The sequence below is a fragment of the Plectropomus leopardus genome, chromosome 21 (genome assembly GCF_026936395.1).
Source record: "Plectropomus leopardus strain MGB_pleo_1.0 chromosome 21, ASM2693639v1, whole genome shotgun sequence".
NCBI lineage: Eukaryota > Metazoa > Chordata > Actinopteri > Perciformes > Serranidae > Plectropomus > Plectropomus leopardus.
In genome coordinates, this window is record NC_142196.1 from 26919750 (window position 1) to 26943472 (window position 23723).

The 23723-nt window shown below is 39.8% G+C and overlaps 1 protein-coding gene across 1 annotated transcript in view; it reads left to right on the forward strand.

Moving 5' to 3' along the window:
• LOC121960950 (sodium channel protein type 5 subunit alpha-like) overlaps positions 1-23723 on the forward strand; it is a 216091-nt gene that overhangs the window by 65674 nt on the left and 126694 nt on the right. The window contains exons 9-12 of the mRNA XM_088071892.1: positions 1137-1265; positions 10321-10412; positions 13511-13753; positions 20561-20624. Of these exons, the coding sequence (XP_087928018.1) occupies positions 1137-1265; positions 10321-10412; positions 13511-13753; positions 20561-20624 (528 nt within the window). The remainder of the gene's footprint in view (positions 1-1136; positions 1266-10320; positions 10413-13510; positions 13754-20560; positions 20625-23723) is intronic.

Consider the following 23723-nt stretch of genomic DNA (forward strand, 5'->3'; position numbering starts at 1 on the left):
GCGCCCATGCATTGACTCTATATGTAAAGTCGCTACACAAAAAGCTCGCTTCATATTTGGTGTGAACATTAAGCCAAAATCTTTGGCCAAGTCGTGATATTTGACAAGTTAGGAATGAAGATGTGCTGAAAACAAACCAAGCAGGGTATAATAAATTCTGATAAAGTTTATTTATATAGTACTTATTGTTACAAAGTGCTAAAAATCACAAAAACACACACAGGAAAAAAATGTAAAACACAAAACAAAAGAAAAAATAAGAACAAAATACAGGAAAAATGTTAGAAAAGTAAAAAAAAAAACAACAAAGAATTAAAATTTATGAAAGCAAACTAAAGCAGCACAATGCAATTTCAGGTACCAAAAATGACTAAAACAGTCCATTAAAAAGAGATTATAGGATTGCCTTTCAATAAAAATACGTTTTTAAAATGGTTTAAAAGAAGATAGTGATCTAGCAAGACAGAGATCAAAAAGGTTAAACACTGAAGCGTCCTAAAAATTAACTTCATTTTCCGGCTGAATTTTTGTGCACGAGAGAACTTTTTTGTAGAAAATGTAAAAAACCCAAAGACAATTATGTTGCAGACAAGATAAGATAAAATAAAAAGACAATACAATACACTTAAAATTGCACTTCTTTTATTGTGAAGCTCTTTGAGCTGCATATACACTTACACAATACACTTTATTATTATTACTATTGTTATTATCCTAAGAATAGCGCACAAGATAAATGAAGGTGAATAATGAGGAAAAATTAAATAGAAAAAACTTGATATCTGCCGATAAAATGTAAAGTATGCGGAGACGCTGACAGCAGGCGGGTTTCTCTGGTCGGCCCTCTGAGGTATGTGAGCCGCTGCTGACGTGACCGCCTCTCTCTGCTGTCTGTCTGTCTTTGTACGGTTGAGTTGACGTCCCGTCGGGTCAAACTTGTTTCTGGGGACAAAATAAATAAGTGAAGGATGTTTGGCGGAGAGTCGAGGCTCTGCTCATTTTATGAATATTCATCCTTCCTCCACTCCTTTTCTTTTTCGCTCTTCTCTTTTCTTTATTCAACCCCCCGTCTGCTCCGTCCTCTGTGCCCCTTCATTTCCTCTTCCTTCCTCTCTTCTCTCTCCCTCCTTCCTCAGGTACACCTTCACCGGTATCTACACGTTCGAGTCTCTCATAAAGATCTTGGCGAGGGGTTTCTGCGTGGGGCCCTTCACCTTCCTGAGGGACCCCTGGAACTGGCTCGACTTCAGCGTCATCGTCATGGCGTGAGTCAAACACACGACACTCACGCATTAAGCTGTTTGTTTCCCAAAACGTGCTGCCGCCAAAGCCGAAAACTGCACGCGACTCTAACAACGGACCTGCACCGAAACGTGTCGTCAGTGACGCCTGTTTTTGAGAGCAGACGGGGCCAAACTGTCACAGAAAAACGGCTTTTACTGCGTTTTTATGAGTAAACATAAACAAGTAATAATATCAGCAGAGAAAAAACTAAATTTCCAAAATTAACCCTGTAAAACCTGAGCAATTTGACTTGATTTCATTCAAAAACATGGAAACTTAAATTAGTGTGAAGTTACAAGACAATTAGCAAATAAATGAATAAATAATAAAAGGAAACAAATTTGACAAATATTAATTCTAATTATTATTTCTGTTGCCTCATTTAAAACATGTAATTATAATAATAATTACACACACACACACACATATATATTTTTTAAATTTGTCTAATATGATATAATGATGAATTACTGACATTTTGTGTCCAAGAGGTCAAAAGTCAACTCTGACATCATAATTTTCTGCAAAAACACTTTTCTGTCCATTACTCTCCATTACTGTCTTTTCTTTTTTCATCTTAAATTTGTGATTTTAATCCCAGAGAATTCCTGAGTTTATTTCTTGCAAATTCATGACTTTAAAATCCCAGGTACTGAAGTTGCTCCTTATATATCTTCCACGTTAATCTCAGAGAAAGTTTTTTTCTTGTGAATTTAATTAGTAAATTCAGTTTTTCCCCAAATCTTACTCTCTTCCTTCAGCTACATTTATAAAAATCTCTATATTTCTCACCCACAGTGGCCTGAATACACCACCATACAAATCAGGACAATAGTAAAAAAAACAAAAACCCTAACAATAAATCAAGTGAGATAATCCATGCATATTTAAAAAGGGAATTACAATAATTATGAAACAGATGATGGTTTATGTTAATAGAAAATGTTGCAGATTAATATAAGACACATGACTATGACTTGCATTTAATTCCTATATATTCTGTTTTACCTCAGTTTTATTTGGGGTCATGCTGCAGTACAATCAACGCTTCCATACGGGAGTGATTGTGAAATTTTGAGGGTTTTTAATGTGAAACATCTGTGTAGAAAATGAGCCCTAAAGTAGAAGTGAGCGGCATTAATCAGTGAGTGTAAAGAGAAAGTGGTGAGTTTGACGTGACTGTGTTGTGCTGATGGGATTAGGGCTGTGGAATTAAAAATAAAGACTAATAGAAGCCCGTCTCTGCGGCCGAGGTGCACGCTGTAAACTTGAAAAAGAGGCGAGTTTGTGCAGCTAAGCAGAAGTGTATTTTGTTACATTCAGACACATTTGCAAAGTAAGGAGAAACTCTGCTCTCTGACTGCAGAACTGCGTCTCATTGTGCTGTCAGTCCGAGACAAAACAAACTTCAGGCTGCAGCGTCACGTATCATTAATAAACTTAATACGTCTGTGCGGTTAAAAATAAGTCTGTGCTGCGATGAGAGTCCATGTTTCTCGTCCACTGCGGTGGAAAGTGACAAAATGCTGTCACCAAAGTAGCTGTGCAATTTTGACGTACTTGCACTTTTTTACTTCCAAGTCACCATATTTCATAAATCTGTGCTTTTTGTTTCACTCTATAATAATATAATTTTCACCCAAAACACAATGGCGTCAAAAAAATCCTTATGATAATAAACTGTTGCGTTCACGTTAATGTGTCAGTGAGGGCTACGACTTTGTACATTTGCTGATGTTGTTTCAGTAATTTTATTTGGATAAAGATGACCTTGGGATTTTTAAATCTGGACCCTGTTTTCCCAAATTTTAGTGTCAAAGTGACTAATGGGAACAAACATTTTGAGAGAAAGCGCTGCAGCCTCGAAACAAGCTGCTATGCAACCACATGGGGCGATTGAGCATCTTCCCTGTGCGTCCACTAAAAGTGTTTTTTTGTGCCACTGACGGGCTCAGATTGTTACTCTAAGTGTCAGACAGCGTAATGAAAGGATCCAAACAGAGAAAAACCTTTTTATTTAAGAGCAGGATCTTTTTTGTTTAACCAAAATCGCCAGCACCAAACCCACCAGACTCCATTTAAAAAAAGTCATTTTAGTGTATGTAGAACCAGCATATTTTCATATTTATGTGGGTGAATTAAGGGTTAATTTCAACCGAATTAGAGTTAGTGATTGTTAAAACAGTGAAAAGACGAACGAAGATGCTTTCTTTGAGTGTTACTTTGTTTCTGTTGATTTTGAATTGAAGTGTGTTTTAGGAGGATAAAATTACTGTTTATTTATATGGAGTCTGGTGGGTTTGACAATAGCGATTAAAGGGTTAAAGACTTAAAAATGCACCAGAATGATTCCTTTAATGTCTCATTGTGATGCATCATGTTTCGTTGCCACTTGTTTTTGGTGATTTATGCTCGATGCTTGAACTTCAGTTGACTGGTTCTTTGTCAAACTGCCCTCCACGAGGTCAAACATTTATAAATATAGTAAAGCATCTCTGATAACTGAGGAGAGATGAAGATCAGATACTTTCTGTTTCGTGTCTTTAAACAGGAAAATCAAATTAAAATCACACACACACAAAAAGGCAAAAGGCGGGAAAAGTGTGTCGCCTGCAGGCTGGATGATCCACTCGATGAATAAGACGACGTTGCTCAGTGTTTTTGTAGAAAAAAGAGAAAAGTGCGTCTCTCAGTGACACCCATGCATTTTCCAAATTACAGGTTTGAAAATCTCAAGGCTCCAAAACTCACTCGGCACATAAATGAGCCGTCAAAACCGTCAATTTAAACCAAAAACGAGACCCAGAGTCTGCAGCTCTGAGTTTCCTGCCGATGCCGGCGGTCACGCCCACTCCGCGAGCCGTTACGTTTCAGAGAGAAGAGCGTGACCCGTCCACTTCGGTAATTGACTGACTGATGGAAAATCACTGTAGTTTGGTTTGGTTAGCGATCAGGCGGCGATCAATCACGGAGCCGAGGAGCGGGGAGGCGTACGGCGCGGGAAGATAAACGATCACAATGAACCGATCGGATCAATATTTGACCCCGAGGCTCGGCTGCGGGGTTAGCGTGCTCTGCAATGAAGCGGTGTCACCTCCACCGCCGCCCGCCGGCTAAATTGAGGCGTCTTGATGAAGGTGCCCTCGAAGGGTGTGGACGCCGTGTCTGCAGAGTTACATAATGCGACCCTGACGACCCGCCGCCAAATCCCTCAGAGGGAGAAACGGCTTCACTTAAAGGACGAATTCTCCATTAAACAGTTGGCTCTTAAACATCTGCCGCTGACGGACTTTACATTCTGTCTGCACGGCGGTTTCTTCTTCATGGGTTTAACGAGGACGCTGCAACTGAGTCGAACTTTTCAACCACAAAATTTAAGCAGCTTCATGCTCAACCCGTCGCCTACATGACGCATTTACATAGGACTGAACGACGTTCCCTGATGTGTTTTGGTGACTGAATTAAGTTTACGAATACTGTTTTTTTTTTCTCCAATACTTGAAGTGTTACGTTTCTGAATAAACGCCAGGTGGTTGAAACAGGTGAGACACTCGGTTAAGAGTCTGGTCAAGTTGGCGGTAGGAAAGAAGTTATAAGAACATTACCTGAAATGTAGCGCAAAAAAACAAAAACAAGAACAACCCCCAATAAATGAAAAAAAAAGAAAAAATATTAATTAATATCAATAAAAAATGAATAAATAAATAGATGCAATTTTTAATAATAATAATAATAATAATAATAATAACAATGAAAATATATATATATATATATATATATATATATATATATATATATATATATATATATACATAATTTCCAAAAGCATGCATACTGACATATCTTCTTTGTGGCAGTATTGCTGAAATCTCTGTTAAAAATGGCTTTCTTTCTCTTAATAGTGAAAAAGGTATAGTTCATCCAAAAATGAAAATTCAGTCATTATCTACTCGCCCTCATGCTGATGGAAAAGCAGGTGAAGTTTTATAGTTCACAAAACACTGCTGGAGGTTCACGGGGAAAAAGGCATTGCAGTCATCTCCCAAACAAGTGAGGCAAATGGTGACCAGGATTCAAATGTAAAAAAATAAATAAAATAAAATCACAATCAAAATGTCTCCATACTGCTGGTTAGAAGTAATCCAAGTGTCCTGTTGTGAAAAACAGTAGCGTCATGTTTTTAGCCTTATTGTAGCCCGTAGCTCAACTTGGCACGTCATTTTTATGTATTTTTTTTAAATTTATGTTTTTAACTGCTACAGTAGCCCATAATGGACAAACCAAACAGTGGCTTCAGACACTGTGGTTGGCAGGTTTTCTACGATGAGCTGAACACTGATTTTCAATGTAAAACCTCTTTATTCAGTGTTTTTAATAGTTTAAATAAGCTGCTCTGTTTGTTTTGGAGTTTCGGCTGGTTGCAGTCACAATTGTCACCACTAGGTGTCACTAAATCGCCTGATATCTGACACACTGTACCTTTAAGTCACAAAAATGTCAAATAATTTCACTTTATGAATCTTATGATTCCAACAGGCAGCCATTTAAAAGCTCTACAGCTTCACTAAAAATAGCAGCTCTTTTATTTTGACCATGAGAAGGGCATTCTGGGAAACTGAGTCTTTGGGGAAGCTTTTTGGAAAATTGGCTCATGAAAGAAAGTAAACACAGTTTTCTTATAAAACACTTTTAAATATTCCACCTGCTCCTTCTTTTATCTCCCATCTGTTTGTCTATTGTTCAGGGAACAACACACACACACACACACACACACACACACACACACACACACACACACAAAAACAAATGTCAGTAGGTGTGTGTCCTTGAACCGAGGGCCGTCCTGCGGTCAGATGGATCTTTAGGAGGACAGGGACACATAAGTCACCTCTTAACACACACATGCACACACACATACACACCAGGCATGGGGAGCGTGTTAAGTGAGTGTGTGGTCATGCACACACACAAAAAAATACCATGATAGTGCATGTAAGGACACACACGCACACACACTCCGCCCCTGACACATCACCCCTCTGTGCCCGGCTTTATTAAAACCAGAGTGATGGTCGCTGAATAGACACACTCCTACACGCGCACACACACACACACTTACATGCACGCACACATACATGCAAACACACATACATGCACACACATGCGCACACTAAATGTCTGATTGATGCTCTCCTCCCCTCCCAACGAGTCAGGATTCCCATGGAGACAGAGTCCATCACCCTCCCCACACACACACACACACACACACACACACACACACACACACACACACACACACACACACACACACACACACACACACAGGGCCCGCCCCTGTGTTACTGATATTGCTGGTGTAATGACATGTTAATGGCAGCCATCACCAGCAGCACCAGACCCGTCAGCCATTTTCACAGCATTAGAGCTCCAACCTCACCACTAAACGCATAACAAAAATTAAATAAAATAAAACTTAGAAAATTAACATTTCACAGTATTACAGCTGCAAATTTTTTTAATCTTCTTAACAAAATCAAACCATCAATAAATCACCACCCAAAATGTATAATGAAAATAATAATAATAATAATAATAAAAAGACCTCATTTTTTAAAAAACCTTAAATACTAAAAAAGAAACATTTTTATATTATTAGAGCTGCAATTTTATTTTCTTAACAAACTATAACCATCAATTACTTACCACTAAACATACAAAATAAAAAAATAACAAACTTGAAAAAAAAGCTTAAAAAACATTTTTTATAATAATAACGCTGCAAATTTTTTTATTCTTAACAAAATAAAAACCATCAATACATCACCACTAAATGTTAAAAAAACAGCTGTTGGGTTTTAAGATCAGATTTCTAAAATGTTGGAAAGGTTAAAAGTATATTCATGTTCAGGAGATGCTGCATTTTTTAATTTTATTTAAAGAAAAAGACAAAAAAATGTGTTACCAAGCAGTTTAAACATGCAAACATTCAAAATAAGGGAGCAAAAAAGCAACAAAAGAGCTATATATTATTTGATACGTAATCATCTTGACAATGAGAGCTGAAGTGACCTCCGTGTGAGGCGTCTCTGCTGTCACTGGTTTTACTGGTGCATTTAAACGGCCTGTTCCCCTCGTCTCCTCTGTAATTCAATCAACCTGCCAGTCAACGCCGCTGAAATATGAGCTGTAATGGAGGGCCGTTAGCAGATGACTCAATCTAACCTGGGGGGGCGGGCGCCTGGTGGCTCCCTCGGCCTCGTCGGACCTTCACAGCCCAGCGTTTAACCTGACTGCAGATGGAAGTTATTGTTTTTAGTTTTGTTTTGGCTCAAAGTGAAATTTCACAGACTCAAATGAACATAAAGGGTGACACGTGGTCGTCAGACGTCGCTCCCGTGTGAAATCTTCATATTCTACACGTGTCTGCAGATTTGTGAGCGATGAAGTAACTCTGGACTCTGGAGTGCTGATGCAAGTTTTACACAGAGGTCAAAAGTGGGATTACACCATTCGGGTGGGTCAAAAAAACGTCTGTAAATCAGTGAATATCTTTTTCTTTTGCTGCCGTCATAGAAAATTTAAAAGGTTTGCTTAGATTGGCACAACAAGCTGCGGGTAAAGCCTCCTGCAGACTGTGAGATCAGCGACAGCGTGCGTCATGGACTTTGATAAACTTTGGTACGACGTGAAGTTTGATCCACGCAGACTGCGATCACAAAGCCCACTGTATCGTCCATCGACGACAGTGCGCAAGAGCAAAACGTCCTCGGCGTGCATCATCCATCTACGCCGCTGTAGTGGTAAGAGAAAAACGTAAACACAGAAATTGAGTCCTCGAAGAGGAGGATGTGGACGCGGTTGTGGCGGGAAAAGAGGTCAACTTGGCGTGCCAGTTTAGCAGTGAGAGCTTAGAGCTCAATGCATCATTTCATGCTGCGTTTCTGTTGGTTGGTTAGTGGACGTAGGTCGTAACAGGCGTCACACGGTGAGATTCTCATCCCAAATACCTGACGCTGTTAATTATTTATAACGGCACCTCTCTCACTGTACGACGTAGGACCGCCGTTTTAGAGCAGCGACCAAAGATATCGCCACGTTGCTGCCACGACGGTTATCTTTTGTCTGCAACAGTCCAAAATCTCACAGTATATACGCGGCGGGAGACGCACTACAGCAGGTCCACATGAAACAGTGGAGCTAGAAGACAAAACTTTGGTCTAGTTCCAATCTGGACTCGTCACTATGACTGATACATTCACTTTTTAATAAGATAAGACGTTGAAACACTCTAAATATTTGTGCAAATATTAAACATCACAATATTAATCTGCAACATAGCATTACAGATACTAAATCAAAGCGGACTTTAGTGAAAAACACAAACTCACATTGGATTTCATGTTCATATTTCACACATATTTAATCATTTTTGCTTCCCTTGTTGTGTTCCAGCAGCCAGACTCAGCGGCTCTGTGTGGATGTTTTTAATGTGCTCTCTGACTCATGAGGGTTTTAAAATCACTGCAGTATTTTCAGACTTTGTTTTTCTTCTTCTGTTGTATGTTGACACCCACCACACTGCCCCCTGCAGGCTGTTAACAGAGTTTATCAAAGTAGGGAACCTGCAGGCGCTGAGAACCTTTAGAGTGCTGAGAGCCCTGAAAACTATCTCAGTCATCCCAGGTAAGGCCTCACCACCACCACCAGGGGGCGACAAGGCACCGACAAAATTCCCCAAAACATTCGTCATCGTAACGTCGTCGTGAACGTCCTCTCTTGTCCGTCCCGTGTCTGCCGTGTCTTGCAGCACCAGCCCCCCCCCCTCCCGCCCACGCTGCCCAATCAGGAGTCCCGGGTGTAATCACCTGATCCGAGCTGAAGACACAGAGAGGAAGAAGTCAGACGTGTCGGAGCTGAACACGTGAGCCTCTGTTTTTCAAACAGAATCAACAGAAATATTCACTGGCCGTTCCTAAACATCCAGCGCCCCTAGTTACTGTTGCTAAGATGGCCAAATTTAAGTTAGCAAAGCTGCAAAAGCGAGCTGCACCTTTTGTCTCCCTCCCACTTGTTTTAGGCTCCGTCTGCATGTGCGCAGAGATTCTTGAAAACTGATATTTTCCTCCATGTTTTGGCCTCTTGTCCAGAATGTGCATTTTGAAAACGCCCTCTAAGGTGCTACTTTTTCCACGTCTTTGGTCGCTGTGTGTCCGTTTGGACGCGTTAAACAGAGACTTTTGGAAATGACCTCGTCTTCTCGATCAGCACATCCCCGTTTTTGCTTTGTGCGGCGAGCCAACGCGTTTTCATTCCTAGTTGTCACATATTGTTATACTGAGAGCGTAATATGTAGATGTGGACCTCCATGTCCAACTGAACAAGACATGGCCCAAAAAACAGCAGTCATTTTTTGGGAAAAAAAATTCTAAGAAAATAGTCTGATAATAGGAATAAAAGTAAAAATCAACCAAAAAAAAGAAAAAAGGAAGACAAAATAAAATTTCTGAATTTAAAAAAAAAAGTATTATATTTTCTGTAACATACATAAAACTATAATAATTCAAAGTATAACTTTGTGGACATTTTCCCCCGATCTTTTGGCCATTTGCAAACTGAGGACATGACATTGACATTTCTGAAACCGTTCATGTGCACCCTAGAAGGCAATTTTAAAAAGATTTTTCATGACCTAAAACTCTTTTTTGCACGTGGAGGAAAAAAAAATGTTTCTAAAAATATCTGCTTACATGAAACCGGCACCTAAAAGTCTTTTTTTAGAATCTGAAGTTGGTCTCCAGTTTGTGTCCACGTGAGCAGCTTCGACCGTCTGACTTTTCCTTCTTAAGAGTCGATGTCTCTGGCTTGAACCTCCACTGTTGCCGTCCGACGTGGCCCGTCTCCGCTGTCTCTCTCCGCTGTCTCTCTCCGCTGTCTCTCTCCGTCTCTCTCCCTGCGTGTCGGCTCGTTGTTGCTCAGTGTGGTCAAACCCTTCTGTGTGTGTCTGTTCTTGTGCTTCTGTCTCCCGGCTTGTTGCAGATATGTGACTGAGTTTGTGGACCTGGGTAATGTGTCAGCCTTAAGGACGTTCAGGGTGCTGCGAGCGCTCAAAACCATCTCTGTCATCCCAGGTGAGGAAGCCAAACGCAGGGGGAGTGAATACTGAACGCACCCCCTCCCGGCCGGGGCCTGCTGGAAGAACTAAAATCAGTGTTTTTGAAATCTCATCCTGCATACTACCTGCTGAATAAATCAGATTTTTTTAACATTGGCGAAGAACGCAGAGGTAGTATGCAGAAAGAAGCACCGAAGTCTTCCTCATAATTAGCCGTGAGTGAACATCAGAGGCTCAGCAAACAGCGACCCTACAGTGAGCCAAGCAATGACACCAAAGACTTTAATTCAAATTTCCGAATGTTATCAACCCATTAAATGGCCGTTTTCACGACAGTGATAATGCTTCACCTATTAGTAGTTTGAAAGGTGCATATATACAGTGTTGTGAAGCTTCATTAGATTTGGCTTAACTTAATGCCAAAGCTGCATGTTTGGGTTTAGGAAAAATCATGGTTCGCCTTAAAATAAGTTTGTATGTCACTAAACATTATGCAAGACCAAGCAAAAGTCAACATTTCTTAAATATAGCATCATGTGGCTCATTGTGATACATCAAAGCAAAAGTCAGTTATTTTAACAACTTATTTAGGTAAGTTTGGTGTGGAGGCAAAAGTCAGCCTTGTTTTAAAGAAGTGCAATGCAACTTAAATTGGTACATTGGTGTGAAAAGCAAAAGTTAGTTTTCTTTTAACATAGTTTTATGAGCTTACATAGGTTAGTCCTGTTTGAAAGTAAAACTCAATGTTGTTTTTTGGACGTAGGGTTAAATAACTTACAGCTATGTCCCGTCTGAAAGCAAAGTCAATCTGTTTTAACGAAGCAATACGTGACTTACGTAGATACATCCCGTTTAAATGTGAAATTCAGTGCTGTCAAACTGTCAAACCTGCGTAGGTACGACCCATTCGAACGTAAAATTCAATGTTTCTGCATTGGGTTACGTCATTTAAGTAAACACGTCCTGTTTGAAAGCAAAAGCCAGCGTTGTCTTAACGTAGCATAAAGTAACTTACCTGCGTACGTTCCAGGTGAAGCAAAAATAAACATTTCACACAGTGTAACATAACTTACAGTTACGTACCATGAGAAAGCAAAAGTCAATGTTATTTAAATGTAGCGTTTATGTAACCTGAGGATGTACGTCCCGCTTAAAAGCAAAAGTCAGCTTTGTTTTAATTAGCGTTATGCAACTTAGATGAACTTTGCCTCCTTATTGTACTTTAAACGTATATTTTGATGTGTTTGTTGTGTGTTTTCCTCAGACACTGTTTTTTTTTTTTTTTAAGTTTTTATTGGAGTCAAATTAGTACACATCATCCAGCACAGCATACTGACATTTTCTTTCTTTTTTTGTTTTTGTTTTGGACAACAAAATTCAAGAGAATAAATTAGAATAAAACTATACAAAATTTATGTTGCAAAATCATTCATACCAGCGACCACAACAACAATAGTCGTTGTTAAGGAGCAACCAAACATAAGGAAAGACGGGAAAAAAAATCAAAATTAACAAAACTAACTAACATAAAAAACAAACAAATAACATCAACAATTTTTTTTTTAAAAAAAAGGATGAATAAATCATGAAATAAAAAGGGGGGTGGGTGGGTGCAAACAGACAAATTTTAATTGAAAATGTGGATTTATTTCTTGAAACGCGTCGCTGTCGAGCCTCTGTATGTTTCCACTCTGCATGTTAGCATGCAGCGCTAACGGCGACATTAGCATGCCTTTAACATGTGATTAAAACATCTTCATGCCACGATGGCGGCCGCGTTATAACGGTGTCTTAACACGTGTTATAACTTGAACAACATTTGGAAAAGCATGTCACAGCTGCAGCCATAACTCGATCTGAGCACGCTGCTCGTTCATTAGCTTACAGACGCTTCGTTTTAATTCGCTTCTCTGTCTGTTTCTAATGAATTCACTAAAATAAAAAATGCTTCCAGGTGATGAAAAGTGAAAAGAGAAACTGGTGTTTTCTTTGATTTGGTCGGATTGGCCGAGGACAGTCAGCTTGTCTGCACCCTTTGTGTTCTCGGTGTGTTTTTGTTCCTGCTGTTTTTACCGTGAGTGTGTTCACGTGTGTGTGTGTTCACGTGTGTGTGTGTTCACGTGTGTGTGTTTTTCTCTATCGGCTGTGTGTTTTGCGTCATTGTGTCGGTGATGATGACTTTTATTCCACAGTGAAAACATTTTTCAAGCTGCTGTCAGGTGAAAACCTTTAACAAGAAATGTGACAAATTAACAAGATAAAAACTTTTTAGACATTTTTCACCCGACAGCAGAGTTTTATTTCTATCAGCTTTTTTATATTCAGAGTTATTTATGATTTTATTTCTGCGGTGCATAAAGATGGCTCGCATCGCTGCGGTTAGCTTTAAAAAACCTGATCAAATATTGGAAATTTTTCTTTCACAAATTAAAAATCTTTGCTAATTTATTTTTTCAACTCTTTTTGGGTTTCATCAAATATCAAGGATTTCCATTTGAGAAAGAGATTGGATTTTGATTGAAGCGAAGACGGACGCCATCTTTATGGTCCGTGATCCATTAAAGGAATAGTTCACCAAAAAAATATAAATTGTACACAGTGCTCACCTCTCTCAGCTCCACATGGTGCCAGAAAAAGTCGGCCATCAAGCAGCTTTTAGGAGAACGGAGCACCAAAAGTATAGACCTGGTTCGACTGAAAAAAGCAAAAAAAGGATGTGAAATGTCCGAAAAATCAATATTCATGGACTCAGTGTTGCTCAGAAACCTCACACACGTGAAATAAATCTGTCATGTGTTTTTCAGTCTTCATTGTTTTGATCATTTCGGCTGTGTTCATTATAATTATTCTTTTTTTAATCATGACAGTCATAAAGAGCCTAAAGAGGTGGGTATTAAATACAGTTTTAGTATTAAAAGGTGAATTATTCCTTTAAATCGGTCAAATATGTGACATTTTATTTAAACTAGCTGTTTGTTTTCCATCGGTTTTTATTTAAACTTTAAATTATTTGTTTAGTCAGCAGTCTTATTAGACGCTGAGCTTCTTTTATTGCTCTAAATGAGAACACGTGTCTTTACGTTAACCCCGTGTGCGTTCGTGACGGTCCGACAGGCCTGAAGACCATCGTTGGCGCTCTGATCCAGTCGGTGAAGAAGCTCGCCGACGTGATGATCCTCACCGTCTTCTGCCTGAGCGTCTTCGCCCTCATCGGCCTGCAGCTCTTCATGGGAAACCTGCGGCAGAAGTGCGTCCGCAGCACGGCGCACTGCGTCAACGGCAGCCTGCCCGCCAACACCACCTTCTACTGCAACAACAAGACGTGGGCGTCCCTGAAGGACTTCATCAACGACGAGGGTGAGCATCCACTCTGAGCTGCTGCTGCGGGCGCGATCAGCGCGACGGCTTCAGTTTCGGTAAAACTGTAAAAAAAAAAAACAAGACGTCGCTGGTTAGCTTTAAATCGGTGTTGAATGATTAGTTTGTAACAAAACGAAAATTGACAGAAATAATCAGCCTGCTTTGCTTTTCGGCCGCTTTTTTAAATGACAAACGTTTAGGACATTTCTAAGATTGAAGGATGTTTTCTGGGTTTTTAGGATTTATTCGATTTTTGGACATTGTGGGATTTTAGGACATTTCCAGGACATTTGGCTGTTTTGGGAGATTTAAGAACATTTCAGCATATTTGTGGGACTGTAGAACATTTCTAGAACTTTAGCACATTTCTCAGATTTTAGGGTCCATTTGGATTTTAGGACATTTTTCGAATTTTAGGACAACTTTTCGGTTTCAGGGGATTTTTGGACATTTCTAGGCTTTTACAGCATTTCTAGAGTTTTAGGACATTGCTTGAAATTTTTTGATATTTCTAGGATTTTAGGACGTTTCTCAGATTTTTGGGCGTTTCTATGATTTTAGGTCATGTTTTAATGGCTAGTATCCAGGCAACAGTTCTGGTCACGGCGCCGGCAGCTCTAGCATTGAGTTAGATAAAAAAATCAATACATAACTGTAATAATAATAATTATAAACCAAGAAACATCATTTACATTTCCAACATCAGGATGCAAGAAAGAGGCTTCTAGTGTGTTCTGCAGAGAGGAGTGTGTGTGTGTGTGTGTGTGTGTGTGTGTGTGTGTGTGTGTGTGTGTGTGTGTGTGTGTGTGTGTGTGTGTGTGTGTGTGTGTGTGTTTACTGACATCAGTTGTAACCACAGTGCCAACACGGCATTGTCCGGTCCATTTAGTAAACACCAGTCACCGCTGCAGCATGACACACACACACACACACACACACACACACACAAAAACAAAAACACAATGTCAGGGTGTGTGTGTGTGTTCGTGTGTGTACACGGCTGGGCAGTTTACCAGGAACATAATACATACAGGACGTGACACACACACACACGCAGGCACACTAAGAGGTCATGTGAGGTCAGCAGGTATATACACTACCTGACATGTCAGGCGTGTTGACCAGGGAACATAATATATGTTATGTGGGCATACTGACACACACACACACACACACACACACACACACACACACACACAAGTCGAGGTCAGGGTTAAGGAAACACTTACCGCTGCTGTCAGATGAAGCTCGAGCCTCACGTCGTCTTTTTTTTCCTTTATTGAAGCCAAACACAGATCTGCGCTGTGTGTGTTCACACAGCTTTGGTTCGTCTCACGTTATCACGTTGTATCGAGTGTTTTATTTTTATGAGATTGTCTTTATAAAAAAGACAGAGGGGACAGACTGTAAGTACAGACACACCTCGTCCCTTCGTCTGTCCTCCGTCCCTTTCTGTAATCTGACTCTCTGCTTCACATTTTAACAAACCCAGCTGCATTTAAGCTTTTTCCACCGAAAAACTCACTTGTGAAAAATCAGATTTTAAGAATCTTTTTAGCTGTCGAATGTCTACAAACCTGTCCGCCAATAATCACAGTGTCCTCGATCAAAGACTGATTTTTTTCTGGGCTTGAATGTTGCTGGAAACGTTTAGAATAATCTCAGTACGCAAGAAAACATAGAATATTGTCAGTTTTACACATTTTAATGTGAAAAAATTAAAAATGTTATAGCTTTAAAGACCAAGAAATCTGCAGTGTGAAAGACATTAAAAACATTATTTTTACAAAATTCATTAAGTTTTAAATAATTGTGATGTCAACATTGACCTCAATAACAACAACAACAACAACAACAACAACAACAACAACAACAACAACAACAATATAATAATAATAATAATAATAACAATAAGAGTAGCAAAATAAAATAAAAATAAAAAAATCATTTACAAATAAATATATATGTATAAAGAATAAATAATCATAAAAACTAAGTAAAATAATCAAACTGTTAATAAGAGGTAAAAGAAAGTATAACAGCACAAAATAATAATAATAATGATAATCTTTATTTATATAAAGCTTACGCACAAAGTGCTTCCCAAATAAAAAAGTTTACAGAATATAATAAATATCAGGCAGCCATGCAGCTCCTCCCCTGCCCCTTATTTTTTGGCATTTCTTAGTGTGACTGTTAAAGGTTAAATAATGTAGAAATAAACATTAAAAGTCAAACCGAAAAGGGAGGTTTGCTTTTAAACGTATCGACTCACTCGTGACGGCGAGTGAAAGCCTCCGCGGGACAAACAGACTCATTATCCGAAAACAGACGTGTTATTATTTAACGTGCAGCTGCTCTGACCGCACGGCGTTCCTGCAGGACCTCGACTTCTCTTAAAGGGTCAAACCGCCCAAAATAAAGGCCGCTCCGAGCTGACAGTAACGGTCTCTGTCGGGACGCGCCGCTCCTCTCTAATGCACCTTCTATTTATTCATTTCCAGTTTGCTTCGCCATCCATCACATCAAACAAATGTCCCCTGCAGGCTCCCGTATCGACCCCCTAAAAGCTGCCGTGAAACCCGAGCCGTTAAAGCCCGTCCCCGTTCGGCTGATCTGAAATCGGCCCCCTCGGCGGGGGATCAATGGAGGATGTTCTCAAACATTTCCCATCATGCCTGTTGCGTTTGTTCTGTCTGCTCAGAGCAGGCTGACCGGCGCTCGCCGGCGCTTCTTGTTGGAGCGTTCAATAAATGAAAATCAGTGCTCACACCTGGAGATTTTACCCTTAAAATTAAAACAATATATATATATTTTAATCATTTAACCCTTTAAACGTATAGAAAATGTCAATGAGCAACTTGACATGTAATGTAATACACTGCAAGAAATTAGTAGATTTCTAAAAATATTTTTAAAGAGCTGGGGAAAATGTCCAAAACACTTAAAAATATATGATATTTTTAAGTGTATATATATTTATATATAATATATATTAAAAGACATGTAACCAATTTATCTGACAGTCTGGATGATTATGGGATTTTAAGACATTTCCAGGATTATCAGGTAATTTCCAGGATTTTTGGACATTTCTGGGATTTTTGGATGTTCATGGGATTTTAGGACATTTCTTGGAATATTGTTATATTTCTTGGATTTTAACACATTTTTAGGATTTTAGCAAATTTCTTGGACTTCAGGACATTTCTAGGATTTTTGGATGTTTATGGGATTTTAGGACATTTCCAGGATTTTCAGGTAATTTCCAGGGTTTTTGGACATTTCTAGGATTTTTGGATGTTTATGGAGTTTTAGGACATTTTTTGGAATATTGTGATGTTTCCTGGATTTTAACACATTTCTAGGATTTTAGCAAATTTCTCTGATTTTAGGATGTTTCTTGGACTTTAGGACATTTCTAAGATTTAAGCACCTTAATATAATTTTAGGAGGTTTCTTGAATTTGGGAAGGTTTCTGGGATTTTAGGACATTTCTAGCAATGTAAGACATTTCTAGAATTTGAAACATTTCTGGGATTTTAAGATGTTTCAAGGATTTTAGGACACTGGGGTCGTAGCTAGGACCTCTGTCGGGGGATGGGGTGGATTCTTGCACTTTTTGATCAACAAGCTCTATTTTGATGCTGTTTTAGGCCCTCTGGCACATTATGGATACAAAAAGTACAAAAACAATTCCCAGTGAGTTTTTCACGCTTATTTTTTGACAAAGTAGCTCCAGAAAAGTTGATACGGTTTACGTGAAACGTTTAAATGTAACATATATATGGTTTGCAGAACGTACATTTTCTGCTGCCGACTCGGCTTCAAAACTGTTTGTTTTTTTTCACTTTCTTCCTCTAAAATGAGGCATTTTGACAAAATAAACCATTGATTAATATTTTCCCCTCATTGAGGAGCAGATAAACAGCGTCTGAGTGCGTTCGCCTCGGTACCTGCAGGTTTTCATCATGTAAATGCAGCTCTTGCGGATGCACGCCGCGGTGGGGAGGGTGGAGGTGTATTTAGGCTTGTCAGACTCATTTGCTGCTCTTGAGCTTGAAAAGAAATGAAATTAAGCCCACTCTCTCGATATCCTGTAGAGACAATTTTCCAGGTTTCTGCAGCTCTGTAAAATCTCTCAGACGGGGGTCGCTCTGAAAAAAAAACGTCATTAAATGTCAGCCGGCGGACTAATATGCATTTATTTGGGGGGGGCTGGGAAACCTGAAGTTTCAGGTAATGACTTGACGTCGTCTGTTCCTATCTGCTTTGTCTGGGGAGAGAAAGCCTCGGCGACTAATCTCAGCGCTGCGCTCAGGCTTCACTTTGAGCTGCTGAACAAAAGCACTTCAGACTTCACAAGTTTTTTTTGTTGGCGAGCGGCGAGCGGGGATGCAGCCTCCCAGATGCACTCGATAACAAAATGAATGGCTGCGCTCCTGAAACGCTTAAGTGCCTTTGGTGCGGGCGGCGGTCAGACGCGGTCAGAGCCAAACACAAGCACCAAAGAACCTGTTTTGTTTGTCAAAGGGGGAGAAAAGTTTGCACGTGTACCGCCACAATAAAAGCCAGACTTTGAAATGTCGAAAGGCTTTGTTTCTCCCTGACAAGCCGAGGTTTTACTGAAAAGTGTTTAAACTCTGTTTCGCCGGGTCGCGGCGGCTCCTTTTGTTTCCCCGAGTACATTTAGTGAAGTGCGATAAGAACATGACACCCATTTTAATATTTTTTCTATTGGAATGCTGGGTAATCGGTCATAATGGCTGGAGTTAAATGCGGTCCGAATTGCGTGTTGAATAAAAGATAAGTACCCTGGATGGTTGTTCCCGTCAGGCAAATGGATGAAAATGTCAAGCCGACATTTAAGGTCACTGTTTGTGTTGAAAAGTTGCATCTGATTCAACGATCTCCATCTGTCAGGTTCGCCGTCTCCGTTATGTAAGCTTGACTCACACAGGAACAGCTTTTCACAATAAGAGACACGTTACGTCTCACAAAAAGGAACGAGGTGTTTTGTTTTTTTTTTGGTTTTTTTTTGTTTTTTTTTTTACAGTTTTTCGGTTCTTTAAGTCGAGCAGAACAGCATGGCTGCCTGTTTCATCACACACTGTTGACACTGACTTGAAGACACTTTTTTTTAAAGTGTCCCCTCTTCCTCAAAATCTGAATTTCTAGAGGTTTTTTTTTTTTGAGTCTTAAATATCTGCAAATTGTGTTGCTCATGAGAGAGAGAGAGAGCGGTGCCATAATTGAGCGTTACTTTTTTTTAAATTGACCATTTAATGTAACATTTTAATCTGTTTTACTGTTTAATACATGGTATTAAATTTGATTATTTTTTAAATGTTTTTTTCAATATTATACTCAGTGCTGTTATCCTTATATTTACCTTTTATCTACTATTTGATGTATTTTATTGTTATTATTATTATTGTTATTGTTGTTGTTACAACTATTTTTATTTTATTATATTAAACATTGTGCTGTGTTATCCTTTCATTACCTTTTATCTACTATTAAGAGGAATTTCTTAATTTATTATTATTATTATTATTACTATTGTCAGTATTATTATTACTGCTATTTTAATTTAATTTTTTGTAGGTTTTATCCTGCCTCTGGGGTTTCCTCAGTTCCTGTTTTTAATGATTCCTCTTATTTTAGTGCTGTAATTGATAACAAAGTCTTGCTTTTTTGTCAGCACTCGTTTCTTCGTGCCGCCGTGCATTAAAAGCATCTGATAGTTTTGGTGTGTGCGGGGCCGAGAGCTACCTGAGGTGTGTTCACGTTCGGGGGAAACGTCCTGCGGTCAGACTTCAGTGTTGAATTAAAGCCCAGCGAGCGGCGGTTCCTGTTCGTTTTTACGGCCTCCTGCTTGGACGGCGGCCAAAACACACGTGCGCCGTCTGATGAGTTTATTGATGGTGATGTAACAAAGACAGACGGAGAGAGTCACCTGAACTCACCTGAACTCACCTGAACACCACCCTGACAGGTTTTGGACTGATGTGATGAACTTATGAGACAGTCGGCGGGTTTCCATTACAAATTTCATAAAAACAAAAGTGATGGGACATTTTTCGGTTTTTATGACATTTCTAAGATTTAAGGACATCTCTGGGACTTTCGGACATTTCCAGAATTTAAGGACATTTTGGGGATTTTGGAACAAATTTAAGATTCTGGAACAATTCTTGGATTTTGGGAAATTTCTAATTACTTTTTCCAGCATTTGTGCATTTTTAAAATCACAAAATAAATATTATAAAATATAAAAACATAATGAAAGATACAGATTTACAGTAAAAGAGTAGAGAGATAAAATATAAAAGATAAAATCAGTTACTTAAAACATTAAAATAAAAAATCACCATTAAAAATAGCAAAAGTATGGGAGTATGAAAGTACAACACAGAATACAGAGTGACTTCTGGGTCACGATGTCTTAATATCATTTAGTTCCAGGTTTTCTGTCCTTTTTTAAATGAAATTTTCCTCAGTTTGTCAGCCGCTGCACTCCCACACAGGTGTTTTTCTGCAGACTGCACCTCTGCTAAGTAATGCTGAATATCACATTAACTCCTAAAAACGATGAAAGAGTAAACTCAAACCAACAAGAGGTTTCAAACTAACAGCGCAGTCGAGGAGGCGTCAATCAAGTCCAGCTCCTGCACGCCCCCTCAGTCAGTCCTCAGGTCTGATTCGGCAGAACGAGTGGAAACACCTGTGTGGGTGGAGCGTCAGTTTGTGTGCTTCAACCTCAAGCTGGAGGCTAAACTTTGTGTCTTTTTTTGTGTTTAGATAACTTCTACAAAGTGGAGGGAGCCAAGGATGCCTTAATCTGCGGGAACAGCAGCGACGCAGGGTGAGTGCTCCTTTTCTCTTTGTTACTGAAACACGTGTTTTCAGAGGCTGTGCAGCTGATGCTGTGCAGGTGAAGCTGTGCAGGTGAAGCTGTGCAGGTGAAGCTGTGCAGCTGATGCTGTGCAGGTGAAGCTGTGCAGGTGAAGCTGTGCAGCTGATGCTGTGCAGGTGAAGCTGTGCAGGTGAAGCTGTGCAGGTGAAGCTGTGCAGGTGAAGCTGTGCAGCTGATGCTGTGCAGGTGAAGCTGTGCAGGTGAAGCTGTGCAGGTGAAGCTGTGCAGGTGAAGCTGAGGGTGGAGCCGGTTTTGACTGACAGCTGCTCAGAGAGAGTCAGTGAGTAAACATGTTGACCGTGAAAAGGTTGATGTGATGGTGGTCGCCCTTTAGGGGCTGTTTGGTGCATTTAAGGCGCTTTGCATTCTTCATTTTTTAAAATATTTTAAGCTGTGTTGATGCATGTGTCCTAACTGTAGTCCAGATTGTGTATTTGAGTGTAATCAGTGAATTTGCAGCTCAGCTCCTACAATAAGTCTAAAATACACTGTGGAAACTAAATAGTTACATTCAGACTGTTCAGGTGAAAAAATGCTCCATTGAAACCCATTCAAACTGACATTTTTGATCCCACAGCCATCAGAGCAGAAAAACAGGACTTGTATTATTTCTGGGTGTCATTCTGGGCTTTTGACTCTGAATTTGTCATTTTGACTATTTTCCACCTGATGAGGTCATTTTGACCATATTTGGCATCTGGAGGAAATACATGCTATTTCCACTAGGTGACCTGTCACAGTCAATGTAGCTGCTGATCACTGACATCAGCAATAAAAATACTTTGCATGTATATATATACACATATGTATATTAAAAGATGAACATGTTTACATGTATTTTAAAGTTCAGTTTCAGAGGAACTGACACAATAATTCCACTTTTTCTAACTTCATGTAAACGCACTGACTGACTTTTACTAAAATAAGGTTTTGAATGCAGGACTTGTACCTGCAGTGGAGTGTTTAACCGTGTTTTATGAGTACTTTTACTACAGTATGGGACTGTTCTTCAGCTGCTGCGTCTGAGTGTGTTTGTTAAAAACAGAAAATGCTGCGAGTTTTCTCCTTTCAGACTGTTGGGAGCTGTTAGAAAACGCAAACAGAACAAAGATGGAAACAGATTGGGCTTCGTTCGGTTTCATCTCGGAGACAAAAACCAAATAAACAGCAGGTTGAGTCTTTAGGCCTGTAAATAACTTTTAAAATGTTTTTTTACTCTCAGAGGTAGAAATGCGGCGTTCGTCTCTTCTTCTCTCATGTAATCACGGCAGTTTTGTAATCTTGGCTGGCTGAGCCTCCTGCACGGCAGCACGGAGCTGTGTGTGTGTGTGTGTGTGTGTGTGTGTGTGTGTGTGTGTGTGTGTGTGTGTGTGTGTGTGTGTGTCTGTCTCATCATCTGTTTTGCATCTTACTGCCGGTTCCGTGTTCTGCAGTGTTGTGTGACATGTCAGAAAGGACTAGTATCTGTGCTGACTGCCCACGCTGAGAGCGCCACGCTGACAGACACTGAATGACACATCTATGACAATACCGTGTGTGTGTGTGTGTGTGTGTGTGTGTGTGTGTGTGTGTGTGTGTGAGAAAAAGAGACTGTCATCCAACTCAAAGCAGCCGTGCCTTTTGGGAAAACAAGTTATCCCGCGTTGGCCCGAAGCTCGCTGACCATGTGAAACCTCGTACAGAGACGCCAACACGTCACCAGCAGGCGAACGCACAGAGGAGTCAGGAAGATAAGTGACACGTAGCCTCGGCGCAGGAAACACGCTTACAGGGAGAGACAGAAGAAGGAGAAGGAGAAGAAGGAGAAGAAAGTAGAGGAGGTTCAGAAGAGGTGAAGCAGAAAGGAGGAGAAGGAAAATGAGAGAGAGGATGGACGGAGGGGTATTAGAGGAGACAGGAGGAAGAGAGGGAGGACAGAAGGATGGGAAGATGGAGCGAGGGCATGAGAGATAACAGAGGGAAATTATGGGATGGGAAGAGAGATAAAATAAAAGGAGGTGAAGGGAGAGACAGATGGAGCGAGGAACAGGAGAAAGGAAGAATCTGTGCAGAGGAGTGACAGAAAATAAAGGAAAAGAAAGATACGTGGATTAGATGTTAGATGCTTTAATCCCGAATCATTTATAAAGAGCCCTGGATTAAATAGATTTTTTTTTTTTACTTTTTTAAATTGAAAAAAATTGTTTTGAAGAAAAAACTAACTTTTTTTAATTCCAAAAATATTAAAGAAAAATAAAGTTGCCATAATTATTTAAAGAAATAATCAAAAAATTGGGTATAAAAATTTCAAAGAAAAAAAGCCAAAAAAGTTTTGAGAATAAAGGTTGCCTTTTTTAAAACTTTTTTAAATTGAAAAAAAGAGTTTTGAAAAAAATTAGGCCATGTTTTAATGCCAAAAATATTAAATGAAAAAAAAATTAAAGAAAAATGAAGTTGCCATAATTTATTTCTTTAAAAGAAATCATCGAAAAATAGGTATAAAAAAATTGCAAAGAATATTTGAAAAAAAAGCCAGAGAGTTTTGAGAAAAAATGTTGCCATTTTAAAAAAAATTCACCAAAAACTTTTAAAGGAATAAAAAAATCACCAACATTATTTTTAAAGTAAACATGCAGGTTTGGAAGGCAAAGTTTCTTCAAAGTCCGCTCCTCCGTCCCCTCCTCCGTCCCCTCCACCGTCCCCTCCAGAGTCCGCTCCTCCGTCCGCTCCTCCGTCCCCTCCACCGTCCCCTCCTCCGTCCCCTCCACCGTCCCCTCCTCCGTCCCCTCCTGATGACTCAGTCAGCTTTCGATCATGTGACTGTGTGAACGCTGACGTGGTTCGGATGAAGCGTACAAATGTAACGTGTTCACGGTTTGCAGCGACGCACGGTGCCAACTTTTTTTCTGGTGACTGAGCCGATCAGCTCCGATGATCGTCACGGCGATTCAAAGATTACGAAAGATTTTCTCTCAAAGTGAGTCAACAGTGTCGAGAGCGACGGAGTTAACAGCCAACAGGGGGGAGAGAGGGGGAGAGAGAGGGGGAGAGGAGGGGGGGTGGGAGGGA